A 20,064-nucleotide genomic window follows, 5' to 3' on the forward strand; every position below is an offset into this window, starting at 1 on the left:
CAGCTGGGTCTGTCTTGGATTAGCCTGTAGCCAGTATTTTGTTGAATATAATGGAATTTTGTTTCCTTGGAACACTTCCTGCTCCTGCAGTTGAATGAGAAAGATAAGTCCCAGGTCAGGTTTGGAAAAATAAACATTCATTTGCAGGCTGAAATTCAGCAAGCCCCATACTGCAGACTGTAAAAAATATAGCATTCTGTAAGGTGGTTTGGCTGCCCTTGAAAGGTAAGATCAGTTTTTTTGGGTTTTGGGTTTTTTTAATGTAGCTATTACTTGGTTTAGACAATGAATTTTCATGTTGGTGACAATGCTTTGGAAAAGGCAAGAGCCTTGATGTGCTTTTCATTCCAGATTTTTCTCATCTACAGAAGGTAATTGCTACAGACATCTATTCAACAGGAGTTTATAAGCAACTCTAAATTTAGTGCAGCCTTGCTTGCAGTGTTTTCTGTTGACAGTACAAGCCTTCTAGACTGAAATACATTTTATTAGTACCCCATCATCCAGATACACTGCCAAACCAATGCCTGTACAGAAACCAGAGACACAACATGGAAAATGCAGTTAAGTTTTTTCACCAGTTACCTCAGCGTTTATACTACAGTATAATAAAAGAATGTAAAAAAAAAAAAAAAAAAAAAAAAACCAAACCTTAAGTATTGCAGAGTAAACTAGGTAGAAGTTTCTAGGGCTTTTCCTGTAAGTAAAATTTGTATTTGAAGTTTAAATATATCCAGAAGACAAGGGCATACTCACATCTTGTGTCTTTCCATGTCTCTGCAGCAGCCCTCTGTCATTCCATCCCTCATAGGAACTGTTAATTTTTTAGGATTCATCTTAACCTTTGAGCATCTAAAAGGTGACTTGGGATTTTGATCTCTACTCTTTAGTGCCAGACTTTTAATTTGTTTTTAGAATAATCTTAGTTTTCCCTTTCCCCTTGCCTCTGAACCTTAGCTCCAGCCACTCAAATTAAGAGATGCTGTACAAGAACCAGTTAAAAAAAATGGAGAATTATTTTTAAAGCACTTTCCATCTTATCTTTCTCTTCGTTTCCCAATCTTTTTGTAACAGTGCCCAACCACTTTTCACTTCCCACTTTCCCCTCTCCAAACACAAAAGTCTGATCTAGTTATCTGGGATGCATATCATAAATTTTTTATTTCATATATACATTCTTAACAAAGCATCAAAGCCAAACGGTTTCCTTTTCCCACATCTCAGTGAGCTCCAAATACAAATTAACTGTTATAAGATCACTGCTAAGTTCCAAATCCACCCAAACAGATATGCAGAGAGAGGGCTTTACTCTTGAAAGTACAAAATTATTTTAATTACACTACACGCTCCCCCCTCTTTTTTGAAGTATTAATCACACCTATTTACACTTTTCCCACTGAACACCTATGCAACAAGATGCAAATCAGGCCATTCAAACTATTAAGTTCAGTCCCTTCCAACACACTAAACAGGTTACAAGACCCTTTGCTTCTGCTTGGAGTTGCACTCAGCAGTGGAGAACTGGAGAAGGAGAATAAACCACATCGATTACCCGAAGACTAAATAAGAAGCATTACTTCCCAAGTTACAAAAATACACAACTTCTGATGAAATTCACTAGTTAATATACATTTACTCCAGAAGATGAATACAAATAAACTTTATTTAAAAAAAAAAAAAAAAAAAGCTAATAATACAATAGGCATGTCTCAGACCTAGGGTTGTGTTAAAACCACTACTCTGTGCTGTAGGCATCATTTAGGAACTCTACAAACTGGGATTCCTAAAAGGCAATGTCACTATTCTCCAGCATTAAAGTTATTGAGTTAAATTCTAGGTCATGTTTGTTAATTCAAGTCGAGCCACTTAACACCAAACAAAAAGACCAGAAACATTATGATCCAGTAGCTTCAAAAAACAAAACAGCTGCTTCTTCCAGGTAGTTTTGATGCAAATCAGACCAAGAGGTGTATGCAAATCCCTAATATTTACAGTCAAAATACAGCATCACTCTACAATTTTCTTATAAAACAGTAGGTAGGGAGTCGACGTGGATGAGGATGTGGGAGAAAGAGAATTCAGGAAGTCCTTTTCTTCTGTCACCTTGACTTCAGAGTCATCAAAAAGCAACCACTTCCCTTCATACTCTCTGAGGCTCTGCAGTAGGTACAGGGCTTTGTTTTCCAGTCCTCCGGCACCGTCCTGCTCCCGGGACGATGCGCTGCACCCCGCGCCCCCAGGGCTGCTGCTGGCCTCGGGGTTTCTGTTCTCAGTAACCGTGTTGAGAAACTTCTCAGGGTTGGCTGGTTTGTTATAGAGGTCACAGTCAGGCTTGCTCTTCTGCCCCCCAAGAAGTCCCACGGCTTCCATGTTCTTTTTGTTGAGAACTTTACCCGGCTGCGCGTTCCCGTTGACTCTAAAGGAGACTTCGCCGTCGTCGTAGTCTTCGGCGACAGTTCTTGCCTCCTCCTCGTTCAGTGGCTCTGGTTTAATGGTTTCATACATTTGGTCAGTGATGAAATTGCCCTTATCCAACTCCAGGCTGTTCAGGTCTGTGATTTTGACTGAAGCTGTGTAGTGTCCACTGCTGATGGTGATGCCGCTGTGCATGACCACGGCGAACAAGCCGTAGGTGTCGTTGGTGGGCTTGGTGCTCCATTCTTCCAGAGACAGTTTGAGGGGTGTCAATAAGGGAGTGTTTATCTTGGACAGGCCACCATAGCAATCAAACCTTGAGAAGAAAATAAAGTTAGACCTCTTGCCATGACAGCTGACAATAAATACTGCTTTAAATGGCTCCTAGATGAGGCTTTATTCTTCTACTAAAAGCACACGGGTGACAGGAATGTAAGAAGCTGCTCACTTTCCAATTTGATTATCATCATCTGCCCCTGGCACCCCTGTCCAATAAAGGCATTTCTATCAGTTATGTATAAAACTAAATCTTGCAGCCTAGGAACTAGGGATGTTAAATGTTTAAGAGGGTCCCTTCTTCTCGAGTACTGACAGAAGAGAATTTTTTGATAAGAGTAATGAACTTATTGTTCAGTTATCACTCATGCTTCTATGCATGAATACTCCCAGACACCACCCTGATTTCCAGGTTTTAAGGTTTCCCCTTAAAACTCTTCAACAGCCACGGCTGAAATAAGAAGGGTTGGTGGGCTTTTCCCAAAACTTCTTTTTAAAAAGTAATTTACTAGATAAAGGAATATAAATCTATTTTAATTTAAGTCGCTTTAATGTCTTGAGATCTTTTTCTCAGATCCCCTAATGCACAGCAGTACTGCCAGAGGGGACACATTCTTATCTAAGAATGATTAAGTTACTACCACTTGTGAGTTACTAGCAGTTCTTCATTAACTGTCCTATGTTACTCATTTATATAAACAATTATCTAGCTGATCTACTTTGGAAAAGCATCCAGTATTCCATAAATATTTACCATTTGGTTCGTAGTGCACAAGTTTACAACAAGAAAAGTTTTAAGTTCTTTCGTTACAATCTTCTGAAGAGTCTAAAAAGGAAATAAGTATCAGGCCTTTCACATTATGCTGTGTTGGCCTCCTTGAGTGACTGTCATCTTATATGGTTTACATATCCCATCAGCCCAGTTTCATCCCTTTTTTTAAAGGTACGTTAAGATGTCCTAATAGATTCTGTCTTGCTCAGCTTTTAAAGGTGGTGCAGGGAAAGATACAGGGACAAACCCTGTAGAACTCTGCTTCCCAAGAGCTCAGCACTCTCATTCAACTTTCACTTGATCATAAAAAAGAAAACTACCTTTGCTCCAAGGAAACCACAGATACGGCACAGCAGGATAAGCAGAACTGCAGTAACTGAATATTACTTTTGGTTTACTGGGTCTAGTTTTGATCCTGCTGTGCTTCCAAACATTCCACAGCCATAAACCCTTATGAACATAAATACATTTACACAGACACAGATGTCCTCAGTCACTCAAACCTAATTAATCAAAATCTAATTTTAGAGCTAGGCTTATCATAAACATTGGGCTACACCAAAAGAAACACAAAAGAGCATAGAATAGGAAATAATAAAACTAGAATCTTCTGAAGATCCCTATTATGAGGAGCCAGAAATAGAGATATTCAGAAGAGCCTCAAGAAAAAAAAGAAACTGCTTGCTGATCTTCTAGATCAGAAATCCAGTTCAGCCCAAGCACACTACAACAACCATATGAACAGAAAACATGAAAAAAACAAAACAGGCTCTACCTTTTTTCTGAATGAGATCCAGCATCAGAAAGATTTGGAGAGGAGGAAATAAGAGAGGAAATCTTTTCCTATTAGCTTTTTGTTCTTCTTAATGATAAGAATCTGAAGACAGAAAAATTGCATGCCAAGTACTCTGCCTCCTCTGACTGATGCACAGGAGTTCACACACAACAGAAGTGATTGCTGCAGCTTTTGAGGCTGGAAATTGGTGGGAATTTACCCACTGAATTAATGCCCCAAGTTATTACAGACCCTTAAAGATTTCAGCTGTTTTACTGCAATGCTTTTAACACACAAGGATGTAAAATACTCCAAATACAGACTGCTGATTGCAGCAGCACTGCTGTCACTAATTAACAAATGTAATTGTTACAAAACCTGGGTTTGTTTTTGTTTTTTTTAAATAATCACCTGCTCCTACCTGATACTATATCACAAGAAAAAAAATCCAGTTTCCCCACCAGCTGTTAAATTTATAGAGTGGAAATTAGGTATTACCAGTTCCATGTTGATTCTTAACAGCTTCTCAGTCAGAGCACACATGGCCCAGCATTTTTTTTCTCCCCACACACACACTTGCCAAAGAGAATTACTCAACCCCAGGCAAGTAGATTTTCACACTGGCTGCTTTATTTAAAACAAACAACACTTTGCAAGCCAGCATCTAGACAAGATGAAGGAAATCCCTCCTTTCTGCAAACAAACATTAACATTGCCCTTCCCCTCTGCTTCCTTTCTCCTGATTTAAAACTCAGTGCTCAGAACACTCAGTAGAGCACATCTGAGAAGCAGGGAAGATTTCAGTTTTTATTGATGCTGAGAGAAGTTGTATGAAGATTCTTGAGTTTAAAAAAAAGAAAAATCTTAAGTTTGAGGCCAACAGAACAGTCTGTTGTTACTTCTAGAGCAAACCATTGCAGTTGTGTCTATGAGGAGAGGATTTTTTTACAATAAATATTATGAGTTTATATAAGTCAATTAGATCAAGCTCCATCAAAGCTCATGGTGAGAGTGACCCTGGATATGATGGATTCAGCCAGGGCTTTGAGTTACCAGCCTCAGCTCTTCCCCATTTACTTTGCAACTGTGCTTTATCATCCCAAATCAAGATGAAATGACATGGCTTTTTCCAAGATAAAACTGGGGAACAAAACTTGTTTGGCCCAATCCAAAAAGTGGGGAACAACTTCCTAAGAACTTTCAGCTTCATCACTGACTTGAGTTCTACATTGCATTTTTCCACACTGAATTCCTTGATCTCTGGCACTTGGCAGAACATTTCATGGTTGGGAGGAGAGATGAGGAACACCACAAAAACCTGGATTCAGTCTGACCTGGGTACAGGTCTGAGCATTTTCAAACAAGGACCTGAAGACTACACCAGGACAGAAGAGGTAAGTGATCCAGGTGGTGGCTGGTGAACCTTCAAGCACTTAGAGAAACTAAAAAGTAGCAAATGTAGGAGCAAACCCAGGATAATATCCAGGTTTCCTTCCAGGTGGGCATCTCGTGTTGGTATTTTTTTTGAATAGCCACAATCCTACCAGGACACCATCTCCCATCAAGGGCTACTCAGTAATAACACTACAATTTTTACAAGTGTGCAACTTTTTCTCTGCCTTTTTGTGAGTCAGTTATTACATAGGACAATGAAAATAAGATACTGTATCCTACAATCCTAGACTTGTAAGAAGAGAAGTCAGCAGACATTAGAGAGACAAAGGAACTTTCCTTTCTACTTGGTCAGAAACAGACTCCTAAAAACAAGGAGTGTCCCTCCCTAGTGCAGAGGGAGAATTCTAGTTTTAACAATCTAGCAAACTACCTGTAAAAGTATTTTAGCAGCATCCTGAGAATCCCTGTTTTACAAATCTGATTTCCACTGACCACCCAGTTATCAACACTTGTTTAGAGAACATCCTGACAAATCCTCTGCCAACTTCTGCTTGTCTCTGTGCAGTGCCAAAGGTCTAAAACACGCTTCAAGGTCCAAAATAATACTGGTGACACAAATGTTACAAACTGAATTCCACGGGAGGCCCTGTGCATCAGCCTTCCTGCTGGCAAGGGGCTCTGAAAGCCCAACCTACAAGAAAATGCAAAGCACGGAGAACCAGGTGGATAAAAGGCAAAAAAATTTGTGCCTCAATCATGTACTGCACATCACAGAGCAGCTGAGTTGAAATCAGAAGTTGAAAATACAGGGCCAGCCTGCAAATGTCACCAAAATTGTAGAGGTGGTCTCAAAAATGCAATTAACTGTGTAACAATATTCTGAAAGACCTGGGGGAATATTTGATAGGTTTAAAAGTTTCTCCTGATGAACCTGCCTGTCATTTGTCATTGGTTGAACTTCAGTGGAGAAACAGTTTACTGCAAAATGCTGCATGGAAATTGTCACAGCACTGAGTCATTTGTGTACAGAACTCTAGGGACAGGCTTGGGTTATTTTTTTCCTCCTAAAGAAAATCCCTCTGTTCCTAAGAATGAAAAAAAAAGTAAAGAAAGCTCTCGTAAGAATAATATCTTTTAAAAAATTAAAGATTTCTACAGTAGCTAATATCAAATCCATAGTTCAGCAGCTGATAATCAGTGGCATTGGTATTACTGTATTTTTAAAGGTGATCAATTTTTCTATAACGTGCACTAGCTCTTCAAAATGTTAACTCCTGGTTTACTGTTTTTCTGAATTTCAGTGCCCACATTGAGGGAGAAACCAAACTACTCCTAGCCATGACCCTAAAATCCAAATTTGTCCTCAATTACTTGTTCTGCTAATGTACTTAAACCTGCCTGTAACCCCACACAGATGGGTGAGATTAAACAACATTTTAAGAAAGATCAGGATATGGTGTAAGAATACAGAGAAACCCCTTTTTGTTGACCAGTCTCCTGAAATTATATTTTCCAGGAGGTATTTCTGCCACCGGTGGTAAGAACAGAAAACCCCCACAAATCCAGGGGCTGCCCCCCCGTTGATTTAATTTCAATCTAAAAAAATCTGCTTTGGGAAAAAGTTAGAAAACCTTTTCATCTCTTCTGATGAGATGTCCCTTCCAACAGCACAGGGTTTCATACTCACTCTAAGCCACTAGCAGCAAAGCACTTCAAATGAATTGTTATAACTTCAGGCATTTTATCGAATAAAAGGCTGCGCTCTGCTTCTGCGTAATGATGGCAGTTCTCACAGAAATATTTATCCTCTCCCACAATTCTTTCCACTGAGGCAAACTGGGAAATGGCCCATTTCAGAGTCTTCATTTCTGTTTTTGGCTCTGGAGAAACTATAAAAGAGAATGGTTACATTCAGAGATGCTGTTACTGACATTCCTAAGGCATCCCACCAGAAGAGCAACAAACCAAAAGCTTATCAGGTTAACAAAACCTGGTAACAAAACCACCAAAAAATACACTCAGTATCTAGGAAATAGGAAACAGATTCAGATCTTTGAACCATTGCATGAAGTGATGAAAATATCACTTCATGGATATTATTACTTAAAACCATCCAGTTTTCCCCATGCTTCCCTCAGATCACGTGCACTCGTTCTGCTGCCACGTCTGGAAGTTGGGTGCATGCCTCAAATGAGACCAAAATGTCACCCATGGAGAAAAACTTCCAAAGTAGGTAAAAAGTTCCCTTCAATTTTTCCATTTTGCCTCCCCTGACAGCATTTCCACCCCCAATGACAAGGGGGTGGAAATGCTGCTGACAGCAGCACTTTACTTGTGAGCACCACCTCACACGCTTTACTCTGAAGTTCTTCAGCAAAAGGGGGAGGGTAAAAAATAGTAAAAGCTGCTCCAAATTACAGCTGTGGGAATGAAAATTATTTTCTTTAAAATTTGGAATGATTCCTTTTGAAAACAGCTAAAATCTATATACAGTTTTTTTTTTAAATAGCTAAAATTTATATATAGTTAAAATTTGTGATAGATTCCAGAGGACTAGTAGTTGCAGAACAAATCCTATTAAGGTGATGACAGTTTAAAATACTGAAAAAAAACCTCTTAATTAACAAAAAAAAAACCTGTTTTCTCATTTCTTTTATTTCTGAGACAAAAATATAGATATTTCTTATAGAATGCAGAAAAAGCAGAAGGATTTCTTATCCTGGAAGAAAGGGAAGACCCAAATACCTACTTATAAGCAGGAAAACATGTACAGAAGTGCAGGACTGTAAGCAGTCTGTCTTATGACCTGAAATAATTTTAATACTGTCTGGATCTGTCAACATTATCAGTGCTTTGTTTCCAAAGTCTAAAGTTAATCAGGTCAAGAGATAACAGAGCAGTCTCTAATTTTAACCAGCACAAATAGGAGCAGTGTTCCTCAGCACTGTCCTTTCCCAGTGGCTGCCTGAAGCAGAAACACAGCCACAAACCTCTGAGATCATTACTTACTTTCAGAACTCTCTTCAGTTTTAGAAAGTTCATCTTCTTGCACTGGAACACTGATGTCCTGAAAATCTTCTCTTCTTTCAGTAAAGCACTCACACTCCAAGCATCTTGTTCTCAGAACTAACTGGCCCTGGAACAGTTTCTCCACTAGTTCAAAAACAGCCAGTTCTGTACCTAGAGAAAACACAAACCAGATCACTTTCTCAGGATGCATTTGATTCCAAAGCCACTCCACAATCTGGCTTGGAAAATCACTGGTACACACATGACCTTCCAGGGATTCCAGACAGGAATAAAAAAGAGCTGCTTATCCCATGCAGTTTTCAGGGTCTCATCTCCTTGGGAATAAACAGGGAGCCTTCTGGCCCTCAAATTTTCTCTTTTAAGATTTGGTTCTTATTTTATGCTTTAAGTGTGACACATTCTGGAAACTTGTCACCAGGCTGTCAGCCTCCTTCAAGGAGCACCACACTTGGGGTTTTGCCTGGTTTCTGTTTAACCTCAGTCCTCCAATGCTTTCTGAACTTGGCCAGTTTTTTGTCTAGTCTGCTGAAGAAATGCAGATAAAAAGATTCTGCAGTCCTTCAAATTCTTACAAAAAGTGGTGGGTGGATCAGAAAGGAAGTTCCAGTTGAGTAAGTACTGAACTCACACCAAAGCCCTTCCCTCAGAGGTGTCTGGTCTCATCTGAATGAACACAATCCATGCCTCCCAACCAACCAGCATGGACAATACACCCACTGTCCTTCCTACTTCTTGGGAATGTGGGAAATATGGAAGGACTAAGAATCAGGGAGGGAAGGAGAGACTTTTGTTTGTAACAACTTGGGACACACAGCCCTGGCTGAGAGGGTTTGATTCTGTTTGCTCCTGGCAATGATTTTCCTTTACATCCTGAATCCACTTGCTATTTCTATGAATGACAAAACTCTGTGATAATACAAACCTGGTAATATTCTGCCTTTTTTATACTGTACAATGATTAACTAATGTTAAAGAAATAACTCTTAGGATCTAAGCTAAACAGGCCTATAAACATAATTACAAAGATACATAAAAGTAAATTCCTTTTAAAAAAAAACACTTTTTCCATTCCGGAAAATGCATTTTTGTACTGAAGAAGCTCTGCTGGTGCTGCAGTCTGAGAGCTGACATCCCATACACACAAATTGCTTAAACCCTCCTAACTCCAAGCCCATATACTTGTTCACCAACCTTCCTTTTTTGGTTCTTTTTCAGTTCCTTTTTCACTATGGCTTCCCACAGGAGATGCTGGTTCCCGATACTCCTCTTTAACAGTGTTACCATTCTCACACTTTACAGATGACTCTTCCAGCTCACAGTCATCACATTCTTTCCCTGGGTCTTTGGATCCCAAGCTTGTTGTTAACTTCCCTAGACTATAAAATTTAGACAGAATGCTGGGCTGCTTGCATGAAGATTTCAACCAGTTCAACCGAAGCCGCGACTTCTTCTGTGTGGGCTTGGTGCTCTCGTTTTCACTGCAACACTTGGCTATGGCATCAACTTGATTTTCCAGCTTCTCACCCGTGGCTTTCCTCTTGGACCTGGTTTGTCTTTGATTTTCTTCTGCTGCAATTTGCTCTTTTGACACTTTGGATTTTTTCTTTGCGTTGCCGCCCTCAGCATCGCTTTTTCTTTTCCCGTTTCCCTTCAGCAGTTTCTCTTCAGCTCCCTCTCCAACCTGGCTGCTTGGTACATTCTCCTCCTCTTCCTCTTCCTCAGGGTTGGCAGTTCCATTGCTCTTGGTATTTTGAGGAAGTCTGTCCTCCACTTTGGCTGCAGGCTCTTCCACGGGCAGTTTGTTCAGCTCTTCCTTCTTCAGCAGCTGACAGGTTTCTTGGATGTTCCCCAGGATACACTGCAGGACTTCCTGGGCATCGTGCTGCAAGTAGCCTTCATACATGGGGTTCAGCTCTCTAGTAACAGCAAACAGGCAAAGCAATAAAGACTGTTTATTCTTTGCTAACCAGCTCAATGAGGGATTTAAATGAGGGGATTTAGATGTAAAAGCAAGGCAGGATCCTCCCCAGGCCTGGAGAGAAGTCCTCTCTGTCACAGATAACCCTGGGAAGCTACAGCCTTTAACAGACATCACCTTCAAACTCAGGTCCACTGCCATACCTAAGGCTTCCACTGCCATACCTAAGGCTTCCCCTGCCATACCTCAGGCTTCCACTGCCATACCTCAGGCTTCCCCTGCCATACCTCAGGCTTCCACTGCCATACCTCAGGCTTCCACTGCCATACCTAAGGCTTCCACTGCCATACCTAAGGCTAAGTACTGCTTGAAATCCACAGCTGGGTTTACACTGCTTTCTTCCAAAATGAAAATTTACTCTTGAGTTTGTACCACGGGGCTAACAACCAACACAAAAACCTTCCTATAGCCACGCCCCAAACTTAAGACCATCCACCTCCCCCTAAGTCCCTAATGCTGTGCTGTACAGTGACCTCAAAACTTCAGGTGAAAAGCTCTGAGTGTGCTGCAGACTGTTTGTACCTCAGGGTGTTCAGCAGCCTTCGTGGCTGAGTGGCAAGTTCATCTGTGTACTTCTCTGGATTTAAGAGAAAGCTGGCTTGAAGCTGCTCCACTGAAAGAATCAGTGAGTGCAGGCTGCAGATGAGCTCATAACTTGCCACTGGATCTTCTTTACAGTTTCCCTGCAATAGGAATAAAAAAAGAAGAAAAATACTTGTAATTTTGTCTGTAACAAGTGAAAACTTTTGCTCTCCTGCCCTCAGACTGCCAAAAGAGGGTTGGCAGATTTGTTGGCTATGGGCAACAGGTGAGATTCAGACCATTTATTCCTCTTCTGCCAGAACAAAACAAATATTAAGCCAGACTACCTAGTATCTTAAAAACCATCTTTGCCCAAACTCCTATTTCCACCCACTCAAATAATTACACACTACCATAATTATCTGATTGTCAGAAACACAGTGAGATACTTCCAAAATTTCTCTTCCAAAATTTCTCCTGTTAAACTTGAGATTGGTGCTTACAAGTTTAGACACTCTGAATGCTCAAGCTTGAACACAAGTTCAGAACAATTCAGAAGTATCTTTCCCTGACACAGCACTGCAAAACTTCTTACAAAGAGAAGAAATCTGCTTGTAATCAATTCTCATTGTGCTGCTGTGAAGGAATGAGTAGAGATCTGTTACCTTCTCTGCTTTTTGCTCTCCTTCATCCTTCAGAGATTCTTTCTTCTTTGAAATGATGTTATATAAATGCTTTACTCCAGTCTTAAAACCAGGGCAAAAATACAAGACCTGAAAAGCAAGCAGTTAAAAATAACAAATGAATTGGCAGAGTAAGAAGCTGCTCAACACACAGAACCACAGCTACAACCTCAGTGGGTGCCACCTCCCAAGGCTGCTGCTCACAGATACTACATCCAGGCACTTCTAGGTGTTACCAAACTAAAAACCTCATCCATTTCTGCTTAACCACCTCAGTGCCACCTTACCTGGAGCACACTGTTGAGGTAACAGGTGTTACCCAGGTTGTTCAAGCCCACAAAAGGCAACATGTTGTCCTTCTTCTCACAGCTGACGAGCGCAGGGGGCTGTGCTGCAGGAACCACCTGGTCACTGTATGGAACACAGAAAAGGGGGTGTAAGAGACACTCGTGGGGAAATGACTCCTCCTGGTATGGACAAGCAGAGATACAGCACCAGACTGATGGAACAGACCCAAATTTAAAGTCTCCAGCATGTCTGTAATTAACCACCATTAAGCAATTTAAATTTCCTCCCTGGCTGATAGATTTGCTGAGGAACACCCTCAGGAATTACAGTGAGCAGCACAACCCCTTTCCCTCTAGCAGAAATAACCCTAAAAACTCTGTAGTATTTTTGTAGTATTTTGAAACCCCTGCTTTTTCATACACTTCCAATAACTCAGCATTGGAACCACCACCTGACTTTAACATCAAAGTAACTTCTTCAACTTATTAACAACTTTTTGCCAGCCAGCTGAACAGCCCCGGTGTGGCAAGTTTGTGGTTTTTTTTTTTTTTTTTTTTGAAGTAAAGTTACAGAAACTCCTGGTCATGAGCAGCTGGTTCAGTTGGGTTAACTTGGCTCCAGGGTTTCTTTACCAGGCGTCCCAGCACATGACTTCAGCTGGAACAGACACCTTCAGGGAGCCCTGAGGAACTTTTCTTTGTCCATCACAGCAAACCCGCCTCCTCCTGAGCACCCGCGCAACTTTCCCGTGGAAACAGCAACGCGGAATCGGAGCGGAACCGCACGTACACCTCCGAGCCTCGGAACTCCGAACCCTTTTGTTCATTTTCCTGGGACTCCGTGAAATCCAGCGCTCTTTTCGCTTCCTTTTTTTGGAAAAGCTTCAACGAGAGCCTGTTCTTCTTCGAAGGGCTCCCTCTGGCCGGTCCGGTGCTGTCACTCGGCAGAACCCCGGGCATCTTTCCTGCCGGGCAGGGGCGGGGAGAAGGCGGCCGGCCCGGCCGGGGAGCTGCTCCCGCCGCTCACACCTGCCGCACACACACGCACCGCCATTTACTTTCAGCGCGGGAAAGAGCGCGGCCCCGCAGCCTCCCGCCCCGGCTTCTCACAGCCACGGACGCCCTCCCGCCATCCCAGCAGCAGCGCGGCCCGCACCTCCCACCCGGCTCCGCGCCCTCACGCTCCCGCCCGCCCCGGGAGGCCGCTCGCCGGCCCGGCCCGGCCCCCGTGAGCAGGCCCAGAGCCTGAGGAGCGGCCGGCGGCGGCGGACGAGCCGCTTTCTCCTCACCGCTACAGGCCGGCCCGGCGCAGGCCGCCGCCGCCGCCCGCCGGTTGCCATGGAGACCGCGGGGCGCCCCGGCGCCGCTCTCCCCACCACGGGAAACTTGGCGCGTTTTCCGCGCCGCCAGGACCCGCGCCCTCACCCCTCCTGGCGCCCAGGCGCTGGCGGCCGCCCCGCTCAAACGCCGGAGCGGAAGCTACCGAAGACGGCGGCCGGAACGGAAAGACCATGGTGCCTACGGGCGGCCCTGTCCCCCGTCAGCTTGCGGCCAACGAGCGGCACCTCCGCGCCGCCCCGCTGAGCCCGCGCCGGCTCCGCGCTTCCGCCGCCGCCGTCAGGCACCGCCGAGGGGCAGCCCGCGGGGTCCTCGCCGCGCGCGCGCGGGCGCCGCTAACGGCCCGGCCGAAGGGCTCGGGGCTGGCGGGGCGGGGGAGGGGAGGGGAGGGGAGGCGGCCGGACTGAACCATTCTGCCCAGACCCCCCCTCTCGGGGCTGCGGTGGATCCGTCCGGACTTAGCCACGCCCCTTTCGCCGCCTCCGCCAATCACAGACAGAGGCGCGCGGGCTCGCGACGGAGCCGCTCGAGCTTCCCTGAGGGAACGGCTCGGGCGGGAGCTCCGATCCGCTGCGATCTCTCGTCCCGGTACCGGTTCCGACGCCCCGAACCGGGTCTGGGCGGGTTGATACTGCCAATTCGAGCGGTAAACAGGGCTGGTGAACGGTAAACGGGGCTGGTGAGCGCTACGGGGCCGCCAGCTCCCCTCAGAGCCGCCAACGCCCCTCAGGGCCGCCACCGCCCCTCAGGCCGCCACCGCCCCTCAGGCCGCCACCGCCCCTCAGGCGGCCTGAGGGGCGGTGGCCGCCTGAGGGGCGGCTCCGGAGAGGAAGGTGGGAAAGTTGGACTTCCCCTTCAAAGCTCATCTGCCCGTGTGGAAACCATGGGGCTGCCAGGCAAGACGGACGGGGTATGATGCGTTTTTTCCCCCCAGGCTAACTTTGTGTTCTAAAGAAAAGTCTTTTGTCAGTTCAACCACAAAGGTTGTGGAATGTGTGCCCAGAAATGCTGTGGAGTCAATTTTAGGCCCCTGGGGGTCCCATCAGGAGGTGCTAATGCTCAACCAAAAGAAGAGTGCGCTTTCATTTTTTAAATAATGATTTCAAAAATAAAAAATACTGAAATATTTTAAAGGTGTTGCAGCACAACAAAGGCCGCAGGCTGGGTCTGTTGGTGACAACTTCAGCATCGGGTTTGTGGCTTCGTTCACTGTGCAGTATGAGGACTTCCCATCTACAATGGCTTCCATGCTTCACAAATAGTTAGAAATTTTTCTTTGTCCGTGTAAGGACTGAACATTTTTCACAAGTTAGGGTGGTGTGAGATGGGAGAAACATCATGGAGGTCTTAGAAAACATGGGTTGGGGACATGAATTCTGTATGCTCTGGTGCCAGGTCATTATATATATTACATTATATTAAATTATATTATTAAATATTTAATAAATAAATAAATGTATAAATTTAATATTAAATATAAATTATATTATTAAATATTATATATATTGTGCCCAAAATTCAGCAATCTTGGAAAGATTTATCTTGAGAACTAAGGTTCTTGACGTGGCAATCACACTTTTTAGGCACTGTTTTCATGTATGTTAAAAGCTGAAACACAATTGCTGACAGCAATTACACAGCTGTGACTCAACAAAGGTTTTCTAAGCTGCTAAGATAAAAAAATACTCCTTTTTGTAAGATAAAAAATGTTTTCTAGGATTAGTTTCTTAGCCAGGTTGATGCCCATCCCCTTGGCTTTGGCAGCCCTTCACTGTGGGGCCATTTACCCCAAATTTGAGCACTCTTAGAGCAGAGTTGAAGGACACCAGGACAAACTCCCTGTGCCTTCCCCAGAGTGCTGAATGCATAAGAGGCAGCCCCCAAATCACCCACAGCTGCCACAGATCCTCACCATTTTCAAAGGATTTAGTCTTGCCCACATCCCTGGGTGTTTTATTCCCCTTCTTACATGCACCATTTTTCTCCCTCCTTCTTCCTTGTAGAGCCATGTCTAACTTTGCAATTTGCTGGGTAAAATGTCCTTGTGCTAGAACAAAAACCAGAAGCTTAACACTTAAAAAAAACACTTTTAAAGCAATTTTATTTTTAAAAGTACTTCGCAATCATTTTGGATGGTTTATTTTTACATTAATTATTACCATAGATCAATATCCCTAAATATACATTGAATTATGGCAATATGTATGTGCTTACTACACATATTTTGCTCCCTCCTACAGAGTAACCCCCCCTGGGATGCCTGTGCACAGACAGACCCATCACCCAGCCAGCCTAGGTTCAACTCCTCCAGGTATATATTGACCTAAAGATTGATTTCCTTGGCTAGTGGGATTTACAGAGCTCTGGAGCTGTCTCAATCCTGAGCTCCCAGAGAAAGCTGCTGGGTTTCCTGACCCCAGTTCTGCAGCAGCACTTTTAGTTCCACTCCACGAGCACTGCCCTGAGTTCACCTCAGTTAATGGGTACTCAGGACTACAGAAGTTCTTTTGTGTGAGACAACAGGCAGGGGTTAGGAGGTCTTACCCAGGTGCTCAGGAGTCATGGAACTGCTTGGTTCATAGAATCATAGAATTGGCTGGGTTGGAAGGGACCTCAGAGCTCATCAAGTCCAACCCTTGATCCACTCCCCCCGTGGTTCCCAGCCCATGGCACTGAGTGCCACATCCAGGCTCTTTTGAAATATCTCCAGGGATGGAGAATCCACCCCTTCCCTGGGCAGCCCATTCCAATGGCTGATCACCCTCTCCAGAAAGAAATTCTTTCTAATGTCCAACCTAACCCTCCCCTGGCACAACTTGAGACCTCTTGTGCCCTCTTGTCTTGCTGAGAGTTGCCTGGGAAAAGAGCCCAACCCCCCCCTGGCTCCAACCTCCTTTCAGGGAGTTGGAGAGAGTGATGAGGTCTCCCCTGAGCCTCCTCTTCTCCAGCCTCAACACCCCCAGCTCCCTCAGCCTCTCCTCACAGGACTTGTGCTGGATCCCTTCACAGCCTCCTTGCTCTTCTCTGGACCTGCTCCAGCACCTCAATCTCCTTCCTGAGCTGAGGGGCCCAGAACAGGACACAGGACTCAAGGTGTGGCCTCACCAGCACAGTTCAGAATGTTCCTTAAGAATGTTCCATTAAATGCTGCCAGCTGGGGAGTCACCTCACCCAGAGCTGGGAGGTGCTGGGCAGTCAAGATGGTGGTGGCAACAGAGGGGTTTAATGAGGAGGATGAAATCTCTCAGGTGTTTGGGCCTTTAATCAGTGACAGGCTGGAACAAACTCTGAGACCAGTTGTTGGATAAAAGACTGTTTGTGTCCAAGGGTTTCACAATCTGAGAATACAGGTGTTGGTGATCAGGTGCAGTGGTGCCCAGGAACCACCAGCTTTGAGCTGAAGCTTGTGAGCATTGACAGGCTCATGGTTTAACTTTCAGGTGCAGTAACTGAGGGAAAGAGGGAAGGCAGACACGGGCAGGGAGGGTTTTTGCAGAGGCTGGGAGCATACACAGCTCTTCATATGCTATTGGTGGGGCTTTGTTTCCTCTATTACATTTTATTGGGCTAATGAAGTAGTCAGCTCAGGTTTAATAGGTAGAATGATCATTTAAGTCAACAAATGCATCTGCCACACAACCAGTGCATCAAGTACTGAGACAGTGAAGTTCCTCTCAGTCAGCACAGGTTTGGAACAAGCTTCACCTGCCCTTCTGTGCACAGCATGGGGGCTTTTTCCCCTCCAGAAAGGCCTCTGGGCCACCCCGTGGTGAGTCTGGTGTGCAGCCCAGTAGATCTCAGTGTCAGGTCCCCTTCCTGCATGTGTTCTGTTTTTCCTACTGCTAATTTAATCTGATTATATATAAACCTTATCCTGCTCTAAATAACTTCTCTCCCTTAACGGACTCCCAAATTACTTCCTAATTTCCCATCATCCTTATTTTGACCAGACCATACCTACTTCATTTTATATCCTTAATTGTAAATTAGTTCTCTCTGGCTTATAAGGACAAAGTCAATATAATTATAAGAGACATTCTGTCTGAATGATCTTTAAGTTTCCCCTGTCATCTCTATGGGAAACTGTTGACAATATACAGATCATGATTTATTTTTTTTTTAATTAAATTAGGATTAGTTGCTTGTGATTTTAGTGTACTTAATTTTAATTCTGTGCCATCAAATGGTGTGTTTGATGTCAGTGAAGTTAAAGCATTTCAGAATTTGGCCCTTTAAGCTTCCCCTGATTTTTTTTTTTAACCATTGAGAAGGACAGGTGAATTTTCAGGTGGTTCTTGAGTAGAAATCAGAAAGATGGAAAGGAGTGAGGTCAAGGAGATGAAGTGGTTTGGGTGGAAAGCCACAGGATAATAAATTGAGGACATGGCAGGGATGGGTCACCCACACCAAGTGATCAGCTGCACTTTCCCATAGAGGTGGCAGCAGGACTCAAACTGCCTTGTAAGGGTAACAACTTCAGGAGAAGTCAGGATTCATTCCCAGTATTTACTGTGCATTCCTGGAGGTGATTTCGAGTTGGATGACACCAGGTAATGTTTGGAGCATGAAATGAGGCTTTGCAATTAGCTAATTGTAACAAACCTCCCTGGGAGACCTGTTTTGTTCATGGGTGGGGTGAAATCTTAGCTGTGATTCTGTCAACTGATTATTTTTTTACCCTCCATCATGCCAGGGTGCCTGCACAGCTCCATCCCAAACCCAGCCATCTGAAACCCTCCCTCCCCACCTACAGAACTGCAGGAGGCAGCTCTTTGCTCAGTGAAACCCTTTCATCCTCTCAAATTTTTATGCACCCTCTTAAAATGCAGCTCCCAGTCACTAGTTAACACCAGGAAGTTTTTCCAGCAGAAAAATGTTCTGTTTAAATGTAAAGAAATGGGGATTTTTTTTTTTCCTGTATCTCTCCAAAAATAGAGCAACACCTAATTAAATATTTATGACAGCTTAGAATGCTCAATAAAGGAACTGTTGTCTAGAAGCCTCCAAAGCTTCTGATTCTTACAGTGAAGGAGTGTTTCAAACACAGGCCAAAGAGGGAGCAGGTGCAAGAGGCAGGAATTGCATATGTATGGTCCTGTAATCTTGCTCTAACGTGCCAGATTAAAGCATGTCTGATACTATAGACTTTCACAGCCATGTGTTATAAAAATAGCTGTGCTGGGAAAGTAGAAATCTCCATGGACATTGCCAAAAATAACCACATGAAATGCCTGGAAAGAGCAGATTCCCTAGAGGTGGGATTTCTGGACTCTTGGAGGAAGTCTCTAGTCCAGAGCACTGTTCCCTGCAGGAAAGAAAAAAGCAAAAAACCTCCACAACCTCAATCTGTTGCTCAATTACAGCAGCTTCCAAACCCTGCAGCCACAGGCCTGTAAATGTCAGGGTTCCCACCCTGTCAGATTTTTTTTTTTTCTGTGAATTTGGTGAGCATTGTGCAAATTGTGTGCAGACAACGTTCTCTTTCAGCAGGCTGGGATCACCCAGGCACCTCCATGCAGGAAGTTCCTTCCCCTTCCCTGGGCTCTCCACTGCTCACATTAGCAAAACCTGTTTCATTCCTGAGGAATATGATTCTTGGTGCCTGCAGCAGGAAAAGTAAGAAACCATTCACAAAAGTGAGAATACTGGGTATAAAATGTCAAGGCAGATCTGACTTCAGGTGGAAGGGATAGAAATGAATATTTAGGGCTGGTTGGTGATAGTTAATGCTGCTTTGCTCCCTTTCACAACCAGAAACACAGGAACACATTCTCTGGCTCTGCTGTCCTGGAAAGGAAATCTGACTCTTCCCACAGCAAACAACTTGGGACCATCACAAACCCTTAATGATTCTTGATGAACTACATCTGCTTGCAGAGGATCTCAAATCACTTCATAATCCATTATGAACTTCAACACTGTCCTGTCAGTGCATGTGGGAACAGTTTGAGTGCTGCAGAGACACAATCCCTTTGAGAGAGGTGCCTCTCCAGGGCTTTTCCTGTTTTCTAGCAGCTCAGGAGGATGAATTTGAGCAATTTGATATCAGGCTGTGGGGCTGAGGCAGCTGCAGAGCTACTGTCTCAGATCAGGGTTGGGAAGTTACTCCAGCTCCAGTCTCTCCTGGGTAAAACCTAGCCCAAAAGCTTGATCTGTGTGGGTGGTTTTTTGTTTTTTGTTTTTTGTCTAAAAGACTTTAGATTAGGCATCCTTTCAGGAAAAGTAGGAAAAAATAAATTAGAAGTTGCTAGAATTCTGTAAACTCCATGGTAAAGCTCCAAACATGAGCTTGGAGATCTGAGCCCCAAACCATGAGCTTGTCAGTGTACAAACCAGGACGTGCTCCTCTGTGTGGGAGACTTTATGGGTTTTGAGATGGAGATGTAGAGCTCCTGATAGCTCCTGATACCACAGGTTGTCTGAGGCCTTAATTCTCATTTCTCTCTCTCTTAATTCAGGAGAAAACACAGTTGGATGTGAGCTGTGAATTGCAGAGTTCACATGCATCTATTACACCTAGGAACAATAATTACAGCCATAACACAGAGATAAAGCAGAATAGTTTGTAACAATAGAAACCTGTGGTTCTGTAC

At 43.9% G+C, this 20,064-nt stretch overlaps 1 protein-coding gene across 2 annotated transcripts; it reads right to left on the reverse strand.

Moving 5' to 3' along the window:
* Nucleotides 1-1,132: 1,132 nt before the first annotated feature.
* On the reverse strand, nucleotides 1,133-13,675 carry USP1 (ubiquitin specific peptidase 1). 2 transcript variants are annotated; one of them, XM_071749976.1, is made up of 9 exons: nucleotides 13,559-13,675; nucleotides 12,924-13,162; nucleotides 12,134-12,257; nucleotides 11,829-11,936; nucleotides 11,164-11,324; nucleotides 9,855-10,579; nucleotides 8,643-8,813; nucleotides 7,321-7,522; nucleotides 1,133-2,731 (listed from the first exon to the last, which is right to left on the reverse strand). In XM_071749976.1, exons 2-9 carry the CDS (start codon nucleotides 13,091-13,093, stop codon nucleotides 2,008-2,010), a joined length of 2,385 nt encoding a protein of 794 aa, XP_071606077.1. In that variant the 5' UTR covers nucleotides 13,094-13,162; nucleotides 13,559-13,675; the 3' UTR covers nucleotides 1,133-2,007. The 2 variants fall into 2 exon arrangements, with proteins under 2 accessions (XP_071606077.1, XP_071606076.1); XM_071749975.1 differs by having other exon boundaries at nucleotides 13,423-13,567.
* Between the last annotated feature and the right edge of the window lie 6,389 nt (nucleotides 13,676-20,064).

Source organism: Heliangelus exortis, chromosome 8 (assembly GCF_036169615.1).
Source record: "Heliangelus exortis chromosome 8, bHelExo1.hap1, whole genome shotgun sequence".
NCBI classification, from domain to species: domain Eukaryota; kingdom Metazoa; phylum Chordata; class Aves; order Apodiformes; family Trochilidae; genus Heliangelus; species Heliangelus exortis.

Coding starts and splice junctions, on each gene's coding strand:
- USP1 (XM_071749976.1), bottom strand. CDS start 13,093: ATGCCCGGGGTTCTGCCGAGTGACAGCACCGGACCGGCCAGAGGGAGC. Junction 12,258..12,923: donor GAGTTCCGAGGCTCGGAGGT/GTACGTGCGGTT, acceptor TGTTCCATACAG/TGACCAGGTGGTTCCTGCAG. Junction 11,325..11,828: donor GAGAGCAAAAAGCAGAGAAG/GTAACAGATCTC, acceptor TTCCTATTGCAG/GGAAACTGTAAAGAAGATCC.